At 34.5% G+C, this 19,581-nt stretch overlaps 1 protein-coding gene across 2 annotated transcripts in view; it reads right to left on the bottom strand.

Annotated features, from left to right (window-relative positions):
- Positions 1-89: 89 nt before the first annotated feature.
- The window catches only part of LOC121428554 (E3 ubiquitin-protein ligase COP1-like), a 39,449-nt gene continuing 19,957 nt past the window's right edge, over positions 90-19,581 (bottom strand). Inside the window, exons 2-19 of one of the 2 annotated variants that reach the window (XM_041625256.1) lie at positions 18,762-18,821; positions 18,286-18,383; positions 17,458-17,522; positions 15,504-15,620; positions 14,683-14,751; positions 14,006-14,110; positions 10,870-10,922; positions 10,111-10,186; positions 9,469-9,586; positions 8,728-8,863; positions 7,492-7,635; positions 6,242-6,350; positions 5,439-5,520; positions 4,865-4,981; positions 4,153-4,270; positions 3,395-3,608; positions 2,365-2,424; positions 90-1,384 (exon numbers count right to left, since the gene is read on the bottom strand). In XM_041625256.1, the coding sequence (XP_041481190.1) occupies positions 1,322-1,384; positions 2,365-2,424; positions 3,395-3,608; positions 4,153-4,270; positions 4,865-4,981; positions 5,439-5,520; positions 6,242-6,350; positions 7,492-7,635; positions 8,728-8,863; positions 9,469-9,586; positions 10,111-10,186; positions 10,870-10,922; positions 14,006-14,110; positions 14,683-14,751; positions 15,504-15,620; positions 17,458-17,522; positions 18,286-18,383; positions 18,762-18,821 (1,804 nt within the window). In that variant the 3' untranslated portion in view covers positions 90-1,321. Of the gene's footprint in view, positions 1,385-2,364; positions 2,425-3,394; positions 3,609-4,152; positions 4,271-4,318; positions 4,431-4,864; positions 4,982-5,438; positions 5,521-6,241; positions 6,351-7,491; positions 7,636-8,727; positions 8,864-9,468; positions 9,587-10,110; positions 10,187-10,869; positions 10,923-14,005; positions 14,111-14,682; positions 14,752-15,503; positions 15,621-17,457; positions 17,523-18,285; positions 18,384-18,761; positions 18,822-19,581 lie in introns of those variants that run through there. The other variant, XM_041625257.1, reaches the window with a different exon arrangement.

The following is a 19,581-nucleotide window of genomic DNA, read 5'->3' on the forward strand; positions in this document are numbered from 1 at the left end:
TGAATACGTTGACATTGCTGGCTTTCCATAGCTGTGATTGATCGGATCGATCGCAACTCTTTATAAGACAGGGCCCAGAACAAAAACGTGTTGGTATTCTGTATCGAATGGACCTTGAAGTGATGGAGATAAAATCAGTCAAATTCTGTTTCCAGATATGAATTTTTATTTTGAATAATCTGTGATAATTGAAAGGACAAAGAATTGGATGCCTGGCATATATACTCCTGCAACAATCACTCCTCTTAAATTCTCATTTGTCATTTTTTAAGGTTTAGCATTGTGATGTGGTTCTTGTTCAGAGTGCAAGAATAAGACTGTTATTCTAAGCTTTTAAGTTTGACTTTACTGTGTGTGTCTATATATTGGAACAATTGTTGCCAAAGCAAATGTGATATTGTAAAGGAGCTAACCAGATTACTAACAATACTAGTTTCCATAACAGTTTTGCATTAAATGACAAATACCCTATAAACACGCTTCCAATATCATAACCTTCGTTAAACAGACAGAATATGAGAGTCCAAAATGTTGCGGACTATATTTCAATATTAAGGGAGTAAAGAAGAATGTCAAGCAATGTCCTCTCAATATTATCAAGATAATGATATATATATTATAGGAGAGCTGAACAATATAGTGGACTATATCTTGATATTGAGGGTTTAAAGAAGTATACAGAACAAAGACCTTCGAATACATGTATCTTCATTAGTTTGAACAAACAAAAAACTGGGGAAAGTTAACAAAAATAGTGGACTACATGTCATTGTTAGGGGGTGATGAATGTAGAGTCAACTTTCAAAAATTCTTTCATGTTTTGACAAATAAACAAAATGGATATAGTTGATGAATGCAGAGAACTATATCTTTATGTTTAGGACTTACTTCCATTACTTTGGACAAACAAACGGAAAAGCGGAGAGTTGATGAATAAGGTGGACTATAACTTGATGTTGAGGGCTTAATGAAGTATATAGAGCCAAGACCTGTCATTCAAGACGGTAATCAGGGGGATAGACCTCGATAGGCCAATGGCTTTCTGTCTTTCCCCCACATCTGCCATACAGCGGAAATCATTCTTATTTACTGTGTTTTACTATCTGTTTATGACTACTTATAATTTTTACTTGTCAATATCTGTTCTGCTGTATAAGAATTTATCTGTATTTATGTATTTTTGTGTATTTTAAAGAGGTGTAAAATAAATGAATCTGAATTATTATTAATAATAACAAAGAGATTGCAGAGAGTTGATGAATGAAGTGGAATAATATATCTCTTGAGATGAGGCAATGATGTGAATGACAAAGAACCGTCATCAAACTAACTCTAAGACCTTGATTGTTCCCTGGCTGTTTGCTGCTACTAACACATTGGAACCCTGTAAGAGGAATAAACAATAAAATGAAATTCATTCAGAAATGATCATATGCCTCGCGTTCATTAATAATAGGCATTTATATAGCGCCATCTATCTAGAAATATTCTATTCTGAGGCCCGTTGTTATTATTATTATTACCCCAGCTTTAGCTCCAGCTGCCTTTCAGTGCTCATGCATTCAAGGGATTAATCCTACCGGGTACCCATTTCCCTCACCTGGGTTGGGTGCAGCAGAATGTGGATAAATTTCTTGCAGAAGGAAATTACGCCATGGCTGGGATTCGAACCCTCAACCCTGTTTCAAAGTCTTAAGAGTTATCCACTGGGCCACAACGCTCCACATTGGTAGTCATTATGGTATCCAACAGTAGTGATGACAACCCTCACAAAAAAATCACCTTTTCTTTGCAGTGCTTCAACAAAAAGATTTACTTAACCTCAAACAATAATGAAAAAATAAATAATGCCCCATTTCTCCTATAACCATTAGGCATTCAATAAGTACTCTCAAAGGGGTGTACTCACTTCTGTTAGATACTGTACTAAATGTGAATTTACCCAATCATATTTCTTTAGATAAACAAAAAATGTTGAACTGAGGGAAACTGGCTAATAAAAATGTTTACGACAAATCTTGTTCATTTTTATTTGGGTTTGAGTTACAAGGAGAAGGGTTGGTTTGAGGATGGAGGATGCATCAAATCATGTAAAGTAGAGGGAGGGGGTAGAGGTGTTTGGTGCATGTGTGAGGTGAAAATTTTCAACCCTAGACAATGGGAACAAGGCCAGCTTTAAAACTACTGTCTGAATGACCAACTATCTTTGGTACATAGTACACAGATTGACGTTGACTCGTTTACATTGAAATATAAATGGAAGAGTGGTTAAGTGGTTGCTAAAAGTATCTTGATGGAAGATAGGAAATTCAGCCCACTGACTGAGTGACGAGCATGATATTATTTTGATAAGACAATACTTACTGTCCTCCATGCTACAGCACTGACAAATTCATTGGAATCATCTTCTTTCTTATCTTTGTCCTACAAATAAAACACAAGAAGAATAGAGATCATTAATGCAGAGCTGCCAACCTGAACAAGAACATTTCAGTATTTTTAAAGCTGAAAATCAGTATTTTGGTGAGGAAATTAGTATTTTAAAAGAAATACCATAGAACACATAAAACTGAAACTTGAGAAATCAGTATTTTGCATGAAACCATCAGTATTCTCATTTTTAGTAATTAATACTGAAAATCCGTACTACTTGGCAGCTCTGAATCAGGCAGAGCATTTGAAAGATTCTGAATCACCATTAACAAACTTACGCAATTCCACTCTTATCATCCATTAATAATAACACAGGACAATTGTGCATAACCTTCTCATGACCTTATCATGAACCTATCATGAGCTAGTCATGAATTGCCATGACCTGGTCGTGAACTAGTCATTGTAAAATGTGTACCATTCGTGCCGAATGGCACAACTTGTCTCGATGGATTTGTGCAGTTTACAAATAGTTCACAAAAATTGTCCCCGAAATTTATTGTGAAGAAGATTTAAATAATTCAAAATTTTGGCACAAATTTTTCATTTTTTTTTTTTAAATTTAAAATTTTGGCATGGCACCTCAAACACTGCTCCACACTGGCCCGCATACTCCATAAAATGGAACAATGTGGCACAATTCAATTCATGAACTAGTCATTAACTATTAGGGCCACAAATTCATGCAAGTTTCATAGAGGCATAATACTTAAGTCACTGCACAAAAGTTTAAGAAATTTTGCATCTTCGCAACTACCAAAGTGACAATCCTATCGCATTAGGAATTCATATATCAACTTAAATACTCTCAATGTTATGAAAATCAAGGTACCAATAAACTAATAATTTTTTCTCTACTTTTCTTTAAAGGAATGTTTTTTCTGTTGTCAGCTAACGTATGAACTATGATACTTTTTTTATTTATACCGCTACTAAAAGAAATGATAGACTTGACCCTTACCATAAGACTTCTAACTGTGTCAAACTTGAAAGTGAGAATCTGCTTAGAAAGGCCTTTATAAAAGACAAATAGAGAGTTATTCTCACTGCCACACGCTATGTAATCATCATTGGACGTTAAACCAACAAAGTTCTTCTCGTTGATGTGACCTCGGAATGTCCGTAAACAATGTGGCTTGTCAACATTCCAAAGTTTTAGTTGACTGTCTGTGGACCTAAGTATACAAAGTAGAATAAGAATAAATTAATTCTTAAGACTTTCCGGCATTGTCATAGGCTCTACAGGTGATTATGTAATGGTCAATTCCATCCCTAAATGACTTGAGTTACATTAAGTACTTAGTAAAAAAAATTAAAATTCATACAACAAAATCCCAGAAATAAACAAATTTTAAATTTTGATTATTTTCATATAACAATGATATGCACGAATTTGGCTGTAAGCAAAGATCTTGTAGACTCCCTTTATCTTTTTTGTATTGTATTCTGATATAAGTCTTCTACTTCATATTCTTTATTCCAAACTCGTGAAACATAGCCTGACTTCTCTAGAAATGTGTAAAATCACCATTTATCAAAGGCTCAAGGGAAAGGTCCTTTACTAAGAGAAAAATCTGCATACCAGTAAAGTTAGATTATGACAAAATAGCTTAATGGTGATATGAATGGAAGTGGGGAAGGAATGAAATAGTACTGTCTTTAGAATATGATATATATTTTACTACTTGTACAGTTTAATTTTTTCAAAAATTTACTTACGCTGATACAATTTCTTCTGAGTTGACAAATTTTGTATATGAGACGGCTTTCCGATGACCTTTGAAGACGTTGAGAGGTTGCTTGGGATGCCGAAGATCATAATAATGCACACAGTGATCTGTGAAAGGGTCAAAGATCATAATAATGCGCACAGTGATCTGTGAAAGGGTCAAAGGTCATAATAATGCACACAGTGATCTTAGAAAGGGTCAAAGGTCGTAATAATGCACACAGTGATCTGTGAAAGGGTCAAAGGTCATAATAATGCACACAGTGATCTGTAATGAGGTAAAATGTAACAGAGGTCATAGGTAATAGAAATACACAAAGTGATCTGTAAAAAGATTAAACTTTATAGTAATACTACAGGCAGGGATCTGTAGAAATCTAATGAACAATAATGCAATTCCTTGTAAAGAACTTGGATTTTAATTTCATTTTTGTTCTGGAATATACCAGGGGGAAATACTTTCTGGTGGGGCTATATAACCTGCTTTTGTTCACTTTCAGTCTTTTTATATTGAATTCAAATGTAATTCACCCATTAAGTACATTTCCTTCTTAAAAAAAAAAATTCTGTGGGTATTTGGACCTGTGTATATATCTGCTGTTCGGTAAGCAATTCACCTGCAAAATATTGTCTCACCAAGTTTCCTTCCATAGTGCAATATGCTCAAATAAGATAGGTCATTAAGAAATTCAAACCACTTACCTGCTGATCCAAAGGCTAGACCATACATCTTGGTGGGGTTGAACTTAACACAGCACACATTAGCCTTGGCTTCTAAACTAGTGATTGATTGCTCCTGATTGGTTGACCAGAGTTTGACTGTCAAGAATGAACAATAACAGATTGCCTCAAATACATTGAATCGTAGCAGCCAACACAGATATCTTTCAGGGATAATTTTCTTAAAATCATGATCTTTCCTAATCACAAGCAATCCTATAGAGGTATAATAATGCATTCCTTGATACTTATGATTTTTATATTTTCATATATGTAAATATATAGCACATGGTGATGGTTTTGAGATGCATTATATTGGGATTCATTTTGACACATTGCGTGCCTTGAAAGCCTGTCAGGCCATACAGATAGTTTTTAGTAAAATATCTCAATATCTTTAACCACTCAAAATCAGATTTAAGCTTACATTTAAACAGAGAAGATTATATCTTATCTTTAATTTGATCAACTTTTGAACTCTTGTTGCAGGGAAATCAGTTACTATGTACAACCAGAAAATGACTTCCTGAACACCAAAATACTTATGGCATCTCACCTTTAGCATCATCCGAACCTGAGGCAAGTAATTTAGGATCCATCCGATTAAAGTCTATGCTCCAGCATCGCTTCTCATGCTCCTAGTACAGCAAGATGTAAATAATCACCATAAATATAGAATCAGATTTATCAAATAGAATAAATGTTGCTGTTGTTGATTGAATTTTAATGGTGCTATCATAAAAAAAAAGAATATATGCGCCAATAAAAATTATTCTAGCATATCAAAATTATAATAATAAATAAGGTCCTACCTTTTAAGGCACTGTGGCACAACACACTGTGTGTGCCCTAGATGTGACCTTCGCTAGTTTATAGGTATCACTTCCAATACTAAGATCAGTGTTTTCAGTTAACAGATGCAAGGATCTTGGTACCCTTAGATAACTGTCAGCAAAACATCATTGACATTTTTTTTCTTCATAAAATACTCCTTGGATGAAACTAAGTGCATTACAATGTTGTAGATCTGTTAGACCTGTTGTTAGACCAAGGTTAATTCCAGTAGATAAAAACAGTAAATGAAGGGAAAATGCCATTTGAGTGATGATGATAGTGACAATCACATAGATGACAGTGATGATGATTTTGATGATGACAATTATGGAGTCAATGGTGATGGTGATGGGATGATGGTGGTGGTGGTGACTGCAGTGATGATGATTAAGATGATGAGGGTGATGATAATGATGTTGATGATGGTGATGATGATGTTGATGATGACAATGATGATGGTGATGATAATGGTGATGATGTTGATGATGATGAGGACAGTAATGATGATGATAATAAGGATCTCACCTGAAATGATTGTGTTTTAACTCCTGCAAAGGCATCCCATAGTGTTACTGTTCCTTCATAGTCACTACTTGCTAAAACTCCTTTGTGATATGCACTCCATGCTACACAACTGAATGCCAGAAGTACAAAAAAAAATATATTTGAGTAAACGTGTTTGTACAATTTAACATTTAATCAATCATGGATACACCAAAAGATTGAAGCATATTTACATTAATTATATTAAAATAAAACAACTTGGTTTTGAATGGAAGCTAAGTTTATCTTCATCACTTTATTTGTAATATTTTTATAATCCTATATCGTTGGTGATATTTTTGTGAGATATGTTTTTGTGTTAAGATGAGGAAGCAGTCCTTAAAGAAAATCAAAATTCAAAATGTGGTAACTACTTCAAGGGGTGTTATAAAAATTTCACACTCTTTATGTGATCCCACTCATAAAACTGCTTCTCTTTGCTATGGGTGGGTGCAAAAGTCTTTAAAAGTCGGTCCAACCCAAGAAAAAAAATGAATAGAGAAAAATCAAACTAGTATAATGCTAAAAATTTCATCAAAATCTTAAGAACGTTATGACATTTGAAAGTTATGTATAATTTTCACAAAACGGTATATGCACAACTGAGTGACGTGCCAATGAGTCAATGATGTCCCTCACTCACTATTTTTTTTTAAAAATTATTTTATGGTGTGAATTATAAAATATTTCATTATGTACAGATTTTATAACAATACGGGGCCACACTTGACTCAAACATATAGTATCAAGATAATGCTAATTCCACATGTTCAGGGAGGAATTAGTCTCTGTTTCACTTGACAATGAGGAGAAAATTATAACATTTTATACTTCATATAACCAAATACAAAATAGTGAGTGGATGACATAATCAGTCTCCCCATTGCATACTGACCAGAATGTGCATACAACTGTTTTGTGAAATTGAGCGAAACTTCAAAAAATATCCATAACTTTCTTATTTTACATCCGATTTTGATGAAATTTTCAGTATTATGCTTGTCAGATTTTTCTCCTTTTATTCAAATCAACTTTTTGTTGGGGTGGACTTGTCCTTTAAAATGGAGATCAAGTCTGAATAACTTTTATAACAAGTTAAAAAAATATGAACAGCTTCACCAGAAGGTTGGGGACGTGGCTGTGGCTGAATAGGGTTAGGGTTAACCCTAACCTAACCCTAACCCATGGAACAGCCACTGTTAGTATATACCCTACACAACAGAAATATTTACCTAATTTTTGAACTGCATGCCATCTCATGGACCGGGTAATGTATATCAACTGCATCCATGATGACTGTACCATATTCAAACACCTTAATCTTCTTGGTCACACCGGCTATTGCAAAGAAGTCATTATCCTTGTCAAACTCTATGCTGTAATTCAGATCAACAGACAAGAATGTAAATAGCAGCATGTTAAATAAAACATTTACTTGAATTTAACAACACAAATACAATGCGAATGAAGCATTCTAATTGGCTGCAAATCAGGTTGAAATTGATTTTTTCCTAGGGAGTGTTAAATGTTGATTTTCAAATTTAAACAGCAACATGAATCATGATTGAAAATGCAATTACAAAACACAGAACACAAACATGTTCAGAAGTGCACTGTTCAATGTCAAAAATATAAAGCTGATCATCACGTTGATCGTCTGTAAATTTTCTGCTGGTTTGCGCTGGATGAGCCATCACAAAAAAGGGTCAATTCTGACACATGCTTGTGTAAGTCTTGCACTGCGAGAGCAAATTAAAAAACATTTCAAAACTCAATCGTGTTTAATGTCACATTTGCGATTCTAAAGGTCATAAAATCTGAGCTGATCGCGTTTACAAATGTATCATTTTCAGTGCTTCAATTTCCTCCCAATCACGGGGGACATTGGACATACCCTTTATTCTTCATTATACTTATGTTTTGTAATCACATTTTCAATCATAATCCATGTTGCAAATTAAATATGAACACCAACATTGAACACATCCCTAGAGTCATTCAAACACTGTTTTTATGACCAGGCCCCTGGATCATCAAAGGGTATTGTTTTCATTTACCAATATTCATAAAGCTTACAGGCTGTTGAATTTATAATATTATTGTCAAGTGAGCTTGCTCAAATCAACAAAATGCCTGCTCAGAAAATTGAATTTAATAATCACTCTATGGTATAGGATTGAACATTAAATGCACTGCCTCAAGATTTATGATTCAAAATTAGGAAAGAATAGTGCTGTTAATATTGACAGTTTAGATGTTGGGCCCATCTATCCTTAAATCATATTGAGTTTTTATATGAGTCAACGCATCAGACTAATATGTATGCGATTTTGAACAACATGGTAGTTGATATAAGAAGGTTAATCATAATTTTTGGAGTTGTGATCACTGGCATGCAAATTGGTAACTTGATGACCAATTACATTAACGAATATGACACAATATGTTGCAACCCTTTTATCACCTACCTTGAGACTATACTTGACTGGCCATTGTAAGGGTCTGCATAGCTTAGTGTGGCTAGCGGCCTCATAGAACTGAACTTGGTAAACTTGGAAAGGTTCTCAGAAAACTGATCTAACATCTCTGACGATCTTAATTCACCTGAAAAATAATTCAAATAGTCATGTAATGAGGTATTTTGGAGTATAAATAATGGGACACTTAATATCATGGGATATGTACTGTCTGTGCTGCATGCATCTAACACAAAGGTAGCACCACTGAATGGGCTGAATTTAAATAACATGAAGCATAATTTGGAGAGAGTAATAACTTTATAACCATGTAACCATCAATTTTGGACATTAAAACACGAGAGAATTTATTGAATTTTTCCTAAAGGTAAGGGGGCTTGGATTTATTGCTTTCCATTTTGGTTAAAGATCTCATCACATTGAAATTGAATCTAGTGAGGGTAAGAGTGTAAAATCTGTATCAAATCACTCATACAGGGAAAGTTTGTCATCTTTCCAGTCACCATTTTGGTTTCAAAGACATGGAACATGACTGGTGTGATCAGTTGCTTTGGAATAGAATACACCAAAAAATTAATTCAAATAATACACTGTACCAGACGGGGTTGTGGTTCGATTTCAGTATGCGGGGGTTCTAACTCCTGTACATTCTGAAAAAAAAGCTTCCAGATTAAACTCAGAAAAGCTACCAGATTGACTTTACACATGCAGATAAATTTGAATTGAACTTACATGGAGTTAACTCTGATTGCCTGATAGAGAAATAACAAGATTGTAAATCATCAAAGTGATTGTACAGCTTTTTTCTTCTTGATGCTAATGTTGAATCTAACCATTGTTGTCTTCCACCCTGGATAGAATAATGGAAAAAAAACAAAAGAAATAACATGATTAAATGGAAGAATAATAGTGTAATAAGCATTCTCAAAATCATTTCTAACCTGAATTACATTACGGTGTTGATTTATAGCTTTAGATCTGAAATGAATGAGAGAGAATGGTTATTAAATGAGATTTTGACAAAATTGGGAACTTCCATAAAAGAATCAACCTTTTTATTCATCCGATCCCCATTTTTCTCAATTCTTACTTCACTTCATAAACTGACAAAGTCATGATCATTCGAGAGCATTAAAGACTGTCACAAGAACAAGAAATCAGGGACAGAAAATTTCATGAAGGTTCCACATATGGGGGATCAGAAGTACACATTTTATGGAATTGACGAATTGTGTAATTTTGCTCATGGTTTAAATTTTAAAGAAAAAGTCAACATACTAGACACTGTGCTGAAGAGGAAAATTCTAAGAAATATCGTTGACATGTTGACTCGTAAGTAATATTCTAACATGGAAAGACATACTTTCCACTTACGTTTTTGCTTCCATTGAAGCCTTCCTGAGGTCCATCTGGTTTCACACCTTCTACCTTCGATGACGTTTCTGAATGACTGAAAATAATATCAACAAAACAAGGCTTTAATAACATCATAAATCATATACATGAATAAGGAAGAAACTGAAAATGAATAGAGAGGAAGAGGGAGAGAAAGATAGCACAACTAGATAATAAAGTAAAGATTGGCAAATATAAAATGAGAGAAACAAAGACAACAAAAGAGAGAGCTCCAAAGAAGTAAACCTAGAGAAAGTAATAGGTAAATCACTAGACAAGAAACGAACACAATGTTATGAACATAATTGAGCATAAGAACAAATGTTATTTCCACTTTGAGCAATCAAATAAATGTACAATAAAAAAAATGACTTGAATCATTAGTCTTGCTCAATAATGGCAAGGAAAAAAGCTCAGAAACTTTCTCAATAGTGTTCAGACAATGATAGATAAATCATCCCACTTTTGTCTATAAATGTACAGTACAGGCATCAACCCTCAAATACAAGGTATTTTATCCAAAGTGTAACAGAGAAACATATGCTATATCTTATTATGTAAGAATTAGATTTGTCCACAGATTTTTCCAGCCTGGAGACAAAAAGTGAAAGAAATGCCTATATATTCAACATTTCCATTCCACTGACTTTGTATTAATATGTAGCTGCGCTTGACGGACATGTGGCATGTCCAAACAAGCCTTGAAACATGGCCGATTGGAAAGTAAAAGACTCTCACCTCGTTGATGGTAGGAATATATCATTACTATTTACTGCTTTCAATGGAAATGCCTGAAAGTAAAGATACATAAATATTTAGGTCAGAAATTATCAAGAACTCTTCTACCACATGCCATAGGTTATCAAAATTTTTGGATGCGTATTGAGTACTTAATGCTCATTAATTATCACCAGCATGATGAACTAATTTGTGACTTATTCTACCTACATCTGTACACTCTTTTTTTAAATACAAATTCCTATCATATTTTCCACTACATCAGGCTAATTCACGTTTTGGTACCTTGACAAAAATCTACTTCAAAAGACCTGTTTGCATATAAAATATCTTAATTTACAACCAACACTTGTCATAAAACCATCCTATTTAAAATAAAATCTAATTACATTTATCATTCCATAAAGTAAAATCATAATTGGTCACTGAGAAACAATTAGAAGTTAGGAAGCTACTGGATATCAAGGGTGGAGCTGACAACATGTGATCTAAGAGGATGAGGCAATCATCTCGGGAAGCGAGTCACAAACATTGCCCGATTCTGCAAGGTATCTTAGGAACACACACCAGAAATGACATCTGACGACGGGAACTGATTCACCATTAATGCAAGACAAAACAAGAGAGAAAGATGAAATTTCCTCCGGTGGCAATGATACATGAGTACAAGCGCAGTTTGAGAGTGTAGTCTGAGTGTTCAGGCTATGCCAATATAGAAATCTTCAGAAGAAATGGGGGCATCATCTTCCTAGGGAACTGTCGATAACCAAAATGGCCATCAAGTCATTCTGTCATGCTTCAATTCTATTATCTAGCTGCACCTTAAGCAATCAATACAGATATACATGTATGAAATACTGAAGTATAGGGGAGAAGATCTCATAATTTATTTGGCGAAACAAGGTTTAAAATGATAATCAACCAATGATAAATGAAACTAAACAAAGATAAAGCAGATCAATGACTGTCCACACTTCTTGGCTCTGGTTCATTATCTCACACAAGTTACCACTCTATCACAAGACAGTTCAAGGTCTGACAGAGAAGACTGATCACCAAGGGACAAGCACTGTGAGTTGCAACGGGACTGGGACAGGGTGAAGGTCAACCAGCTTACAGTGCTACTTGCTTGTCAATTGAGAAGGTATGTAACTCATGGACAAGAAGTGGGGGAATACCCTGTTGCCAGGGTACAGCCTTGACGACTCACATTCTGTCTCAGTAGAGCATAGTGATTGTTCATTTACTTACATGAACAAATAGGTAACTAGATCACTAGGTCAGGACTGGGGGCCTTTCTATTGTAAGGTATAAATTGCTAACTAAAATGAATCTGTGGTACAGTCTAACCTACTTTGACAAACACCTGTACAGAAGGAGCACTGTCTATAGAACAAACACCACAATTTCAGTCTCCCTTGAGTATTGGCATTGAAACATATATTACAAGAATCTGTTCTAAAGACCACCTGTTCATAAAGGCCACTTTCCTTGACCTGCTTCCTTGAGCAGTCTTTAGATATACTTTAATAATTTTTTAGCATATCCATTTTATTGCAGGGATGTCTAGTCAGTATGAAATTTATTCCTATACTAGGCCCAGCAACACAAAGCTTACCAATTAGCAAGGGACTGATTTCTATGATTGATAGCGTACATTATTGAGTATGATCAAATGCAAAAATCAGCCTACGATCAATTTTTCAGCTTTAATTCACAGGGCCCTGGAAAATAAGTTCTATATATCACTTTGAATATTATTATACAGGCTATTAAATAGCCAGCCATAGCGTAGTTTCCTTCAGCAAGAAATTAATCCACATTGTGCTGCACTCAACCCAGGTGAGGTGAATGGGTACCTGGCAGGAATTTATTCCTTGAAATGCCGAATGCTGGAAGCTAGCTGCTTGAGCTACAGCCGGGGTAATAATATCTAAGTCCTTTGAAAGCACATAGAGACGTTATTTATAATGTGTTATGCGCTATACAAGAACCGACTATTATTATCATTATTATATAAATTAATAATTTCAGCAAAGTGACACATTAAAGTCTTTGTAGACTAGTCAAAGGCAACATGGAAGCCCATCTTCATGGTGACTGCAGAGTTGACGGCTGATAAGAGGGTTAAGGGTGGACCCCGCTCAGCTGTGATTGGCAAATACTAAACAATCTATTGGTGATACAAACACGTGTATAATGTTGGCATCAGGACAATATATTAGGATTGGATACAAATGTGTTGGCAAGGGTATGAGTCAAGACCTTGAACTTCAGGAAGCCATGGTAGTTCAACATACTTCGGGTTGCTTTCACACAGAGAAAACCTTCAACAACTGTCTACTTTTTTCTGCTGTTTTGAAAAGTTGTTGATAAAAATTGTAGAAATGAATCATTTTTGACAATCCTTTGCCACCAAGCAAAATTAAGGATAATCATTTGATAAAATAAATCCAATCAAAAGAAGCACGGGTAACAGAAATTTGTACATTAGGGAATAGTTGACCCGACTATATAAGAAAATAAGTATTTGATAAAAAAAACAGCCAACAGTGAAACTGATATTTCCTCTGACTTTTGGCAAAAGTACATGAAACTAAAGAATCCCGAAGCAATATGTCAGGTTCTCAGGGCGTACTTATATCACTTATAATATACATTTAATATGACATGTCACAGTAAAAAAGGTCAAATGATGGACTGAATTATAAAGCATGGATTGCCACATTTGCAGTGGTGAGGTGTAATTGATTTGCATAGTGCCCCCATCTCCATGAAAAATATGTGGTAGATAATAAATAAATAAAAAGAAATAATAAATCAAATAAATCTAAATGAATAAATAAATAAACAAAAATAAATGAATGAGTAATCAAATAAAAAAATAATAACAAGACACACAATATAGACACACAGTTTTACTTTTGTTGTTAATAGGTCAAGAGAATAATATATCTAAACTACTGTAGAAAATCAATGATAAACTTTACTCATTGAGAATTTGACATTCCCTACAGTATTGAACAAAATTCTTGTGGTATAAGATTGAAGACAGATTTTGTGAAGATAATATCTGAAAAGTAAATCAGTTCCAATCAACTGCTTTCAATCAAAGTTATAAAAGAGATGAACTTACCGACATCATAGCATTGTATGCATGCCTCTGTTTCTTCATACGCTCTTCTATTCGCTTGATATCATCTTCAAGTATTGACATTTGTGCTGAAAGCTCATTGATTTGCTGAAAGGACAAAATAAGAATGGGACAATTTCATGGAGAAATGTATGTCTGAAAATTATGAGGGTCAACCACAAATTGTTTCTGCTTTCTAGTTCATATATAGGACTGCATAATACAATATCAAATTATTATGGTTTGAGTAGTTCATGAAGTGTGATAGAAATTGAGAAAAATAAAGACTGGACACAGAAATACCCTTATAGAGTTCCCCCAAAGAAAATTACAATTCTTACCAGTTGCATAAAATGACCTACTTTACTTCAACAGGGGGAAAAATACATTTTGGCAAATCAATTCATAAAGAGTTTCAACGTGTGACGTCATCAATTTTCACAGTTGGGTAGGTATATCATTATGCTAAAAAAAAAAGTTTTTATGATGTCATCACTTCTGTACACTATTGGAGTGATTCACACAAAAGAGGACTATCAAATATGATATTGTTATCAAATATTTCTACATCACACTTCCATACTTTATATACTTTACATCAGAATGAATACTGTTCAGACATATATTAAGATCTAAAAATGTTACATCAATGAGATTTTATTACAGAATTGTCTTCTTACTTCTAGCTTTTTCCTTCTGGCTTCATCAAGAAAATCTTTTAGGATCTGGATCTGGGCTACCTGGTTGTCCTATGGTATAAACAAAAAGCAAAATAAAAAAAGAATATTATTACATCAATAATTAATTGAATAGTCCTACTGGTATCTGAATACTTTAATTCAATGATATTTACTATGATTTTAGGTATAAGATTCATGAAAGCAATGTGCAGCATAGAGCACAATGATACTTGATGAAATCATAATGAACTACAAAAGTCACATCAATTTGATCCCATGAAATGAGGCTGTAAATGACATGACTTACTCAATAAAAGTCCCCCCCCCCCTTATTGGGGGGGGGGTGGGAAAGATACTTATGATAATATTGGATGGCTTTATGTCATGGACTACTATAAATATTTCAACTGCTAGGGCCAATAATCCAATTATCTGCAATTCATGTAATATTAGACCTAACTCTTGGAATATTTCTGGTAACCCATTCTATGACGTCCAATACAATATACTTATCATTATCATAATTACGAATTCATGTCTTCTGCTACATATTCAGAGCTGCCAACCTGAACAAGAACATTTCAGTATTTTCAAGGCTGAAAATCAGTATATTGGTGAGGAAATTAGTATTTTCACAGGAAAACCATAGGACAACACATAAACTGAAACTTTAGAAATCAGTATTTTGCATGAAACTATCAGTATTTTTCTCTATTTTCAGTACTTAATACGGAAAATCAGTACTACTTGGCAGCTCTGCATGATATTGCAGCAATATCTTCCTGTTATGAAATCATATGAGAGTATTATTTATTTCATACCATCTCCAGCTTCCTTTTCTTGCTGACTAGTACTTCTAACATGAGGTTGACTTCTGCAAGATCCCATTTCTCTTGGTCTTGAATAAATTCCTGAACATCAGGTGTAGGACCACCAGTCTACAAGAAATCAATCAATATAATAGCCTTGTATTACTGTTTTTTTATGTTGTTTTATATTGAAAATAGTGCATGTTAATATTTGGAAATAGTTTACTTACAGTTTGAAATTATAAATCTGTATTAAAGCTTCATATTGATATTGTAATCTTCCATGAAAAGTATTTCTAAATACTCTTGAGTGAAAATTGAGCTGATATTTGAAAACAATAGAAAGGCCTTTTCAATTTCAAGTGGCGTATTGATAAAATAAAGAGACAAATCTAAATGCAGGAAATGGTAATATCCATGGCAAGTGTTTTTAAACAGTGAAAATCTGACTCCATTTTTCAATCGATTTAACAATCGATCAGTTGAGAGGATGACTACATACAGAATCTCCTTTTTAAATATTCAACCAAACTGAATTAAGGCTGTCATTACTCCTTCCTAAACCAATCTGTGATGTCACATCTAGGCAATAGTTTCAGAATTTTTATTATTCTACTAACAATATAAGTTCTAGCGACCTTTACAGTGAGAAGAATCAGACTGCATTTTATGTAACCATATATTTCCCCGGTGAACCATGGAAAAAATTATACAAGGGCTCAGGGTGATTTTGCCCCGAAATGCTCAAAAGAGCTTTGGAAATCCACATTAGATTGTTTACACAACCTACTGCCCAAATGTGTAATATTGGATAAGCTTATCCAATATTACAGATTTGGGCAGTAGGTTGTGTATACCGTAACGGTGTATTAACCGCACCTTTTTCTCGGCGGGATAGAAGCAAAAGTCGGGGGTGCGGTTTATACACGGTGACGGGTCTGAGCCAGCCCGCCGTAACCCCTCCCGTACATGTACAATGTCTGCCAGATCACAACACATCGAGTGGCCGGGCGTAGCCGCCCAGGCAATGTCGTTTAGAGAGGTATGAGCCGAGGGTAATGGGAAGCAATTATTATGATCTTAATCAAATATTGTCCATAACAAACGCACCCACCTTCATGACACTAATTTTGACTTTATTCTTGATTCAAAGTAGTGAAGTTCCCTGGCTAATTTAAAAGAGACGCCAAGCATACTCGGTAATATTTTGTCACTGCTGAGCGAGAGTTGAGTGAGCTTAATTATTGCGTTGTAATGTGGTTGTAGTGCGACTTAAGCTGGCGCTATTCAAAGTCCCTTTTCGCGCCAGCTTGTTTTTTTCCTTCCTGTTTGCTTTTCATAAGATACCATGTAAACCACGCACGAGAGAGACGGCACGAAGCCGTAAAAAACAACTGGAAAGAATGTCAATTTATTTGTTTCTTGAACCTTCCTGTAATCCCGTATCCAAAATTCATGCTAAGACATCAAATTTCTGAAAGTGATTGTGAGATTGTGATGCAAAAAATGTGAATGTTTCTTCCTCCTACGCTGGGAAAGACACAGATCATAATTTGATAAGATGTACTGGCATGACTGGTACTGTATCGTAGTTTGCAATGTAATGGCAGTGCTGTGTGTGACTGTGAGGTGAGTGAGTGTGTAAGTTGCCAATATTGTCGGCCGGGGACCGTTCTTTCTTTCTAACATTTGTAGATGAATTGATCAAGAACAGCATATTTCCGCATACCGGTAATCTCTTTGGATACTTTGAAATCTTAAAAACTTAGATTTTGTTTCTTTGTACATGTACCTCAAATATGCATGTAAATGTGAGAATTTTTTTTTTTTTTAGTCCAAAGTTGGGGGTGCGGTTAATACACGGGTGCGGTTAATACACCGTTACTTACGGTAGATGTCCCTAATTATGAACTATCAATTTTTACCTGTGGTAAAGCTACATGTAGAACTTCCTAAAGCTTCTTACCTGAGGGCCAAGTTTTAACCTTTTCTCTTCAACTCTTTGTCTATACTTCAGAATAAGTTCATTCACTGCACAGAGAGAGAGAGACGAGAGAGGAAGAGAGGTAAAAATCAAGATAATATACAGTGTACCAAACAAAGAGAAAACTACAATGTATGTGTGTTATATCACATTTAAAGCAATTCCATGATTTATAGATGTCTTTATGTGGGAGCTTCCTGAAAGGACTGTCTCTATTTTCAAATACATACGAAAAATTGTAAAGCTATCAAATCACCATGACTGTGGCAGTTCACGAAGTGCCAAAAGGATTGGAGAAAATGGGAGTGTTTCGACAAGAATAATTATTTTATTGAAATGCAGGTACATGCATATTGTAAATCATGAACTCTTTCAAACTATGATTATCAATTTTAAACATCTAAAAGAACCTGCTGACATAAAAATTTACAAGGCAATAAGATGACGTACAGGTACATGCTATTCTACGATAAAGCAAAGCAAATTGGGTTTATATCATTGGTGGTTTTGTTCACCTCCTACATATACATTTAAATGTATACAATTACATAATTCCAATAATTTGTTGCTTTATTGCTTTTTGTCTTTGTGAACTTGGACCATTACAAGCAACCTCCAGAAAACTTCCACGGCCACTCATACAACACTGCATTGCTTGCAAACACAACATTAAACACAGAATAAAGACAATTTGCAAAACCAATGGTGTGGTGAAATGCTTTCGCCTTGGCTCCCTATTTTAGTCTCCTATCAACTTGTCAACTCGTATAGACAATATTGCATATCCTTGTAACAATGTATGAAACTTACAGGCAAAATTTGGAAATATTTGGTCAGTCTTCTCTATAACAAAATTGCACTTTGGACATCTGTTGCTGGTTTCCAGGCTTCGCAGTATACATCTCCGGCTACGGAATAAAAAGAATCATAAAATTTTAAGAACAGAAGAATGTAAGATGTTTGTGCTTAATATGTATATTCTCTATGTGTGTGGTTATATATCAACTGAAGACATAACCTGCATAAGAGTGCTTTTTTGACAGACATCCATATAATTCATTCATTGTTTAATTTTTAAACCAGTATCAAATGTAATTTATGTTTTATCTTTAATTTGTTATAATGTGCCTTGAATGGAAGATGCCCTTTCTAAATCATAACTATTGTTATTATACCAGTAATCGTTTTTTTTTCATGTAGTCATGGTAGGTACCACAAGAAGTTCAATTGTATTGCCAACAAACATATTAACATGCAATTAGAAAGTTTCACTGATCTCATCTTACCAGAAACTGTGTCCACATCTTGTCATATGCGCCTCCTCAATAACTTCAAAACAGATTGGACTGAAAGATACAATACAAAATCTAGAATGAGCAATTTCTCACAGAAGAATGATATTGTAAATTTCCAGGAAAAAGGTATTAATAAATGTGAAGGAGAGTGTTAACAATGTCTACAAATGTCCCCAAAAGAGACTTTAAAAGTCCATTATCACAAAATTCATGAGCATCTATAGGTAAAAGATAAATATAATTGAGTATAGAAGGGGATGGTTGAAGACATTGTTTGATATTAAAGCCATCTAAAGCTTTGGTAAATGTTCAATTAGATTCAATTCATTTTATCATGTAATCACTAAAAACATTAACAAGTGGAATGCCTCTGGCCGTCTCACTTGCATCATGCGGTTCAATATAGCAGCAGTGCTGACTTTGAATACTACTCTAACTAGCATAAGATGTTCAGTGATACATGGTTACTCTTATGTCCACTTTTTATGAACTAGACCAATAAACTTACAGAGATATGATGGTTATTCAACAAAAAACCCCAACATGGCAAAAGTTCATTGACCTTACATGACCTTTGACCTTGATCATGTGACCTGAAACTCGGACAGGATGTTCAGTGATACTTGATTACTCTTATGTACAAGTTTCATGAATCAGATCCATAAACTTTCAAAGTTATGATGGTAATTCAACAGATACACCCAATTTGGCCAAAGTTCATTGACCTTTGACCTTGGTCATGTGACCTGAAATGCGCACAGGATGTTCAGTGATACTTGATTACTCTAATGTCCAAGTTTAATGAACTAGA

The sequence above is a fragment of the Lytechinus variegatus genome, chromosome 15 (assembly GCF_018143015.1).
Source record: "Lytechinus variegatus isolate NC3 chromosome 15, Lvar_3.0, whole genome shotgun sequence".
Taxonomy (NCBI): domain Eukaryota; kingdom Metazoa; phylum Echinodermata; class Echinoidea; order Temnopleuroida; family Toxopneustidae; genus Lytechinus; species Lytechinus variegatus.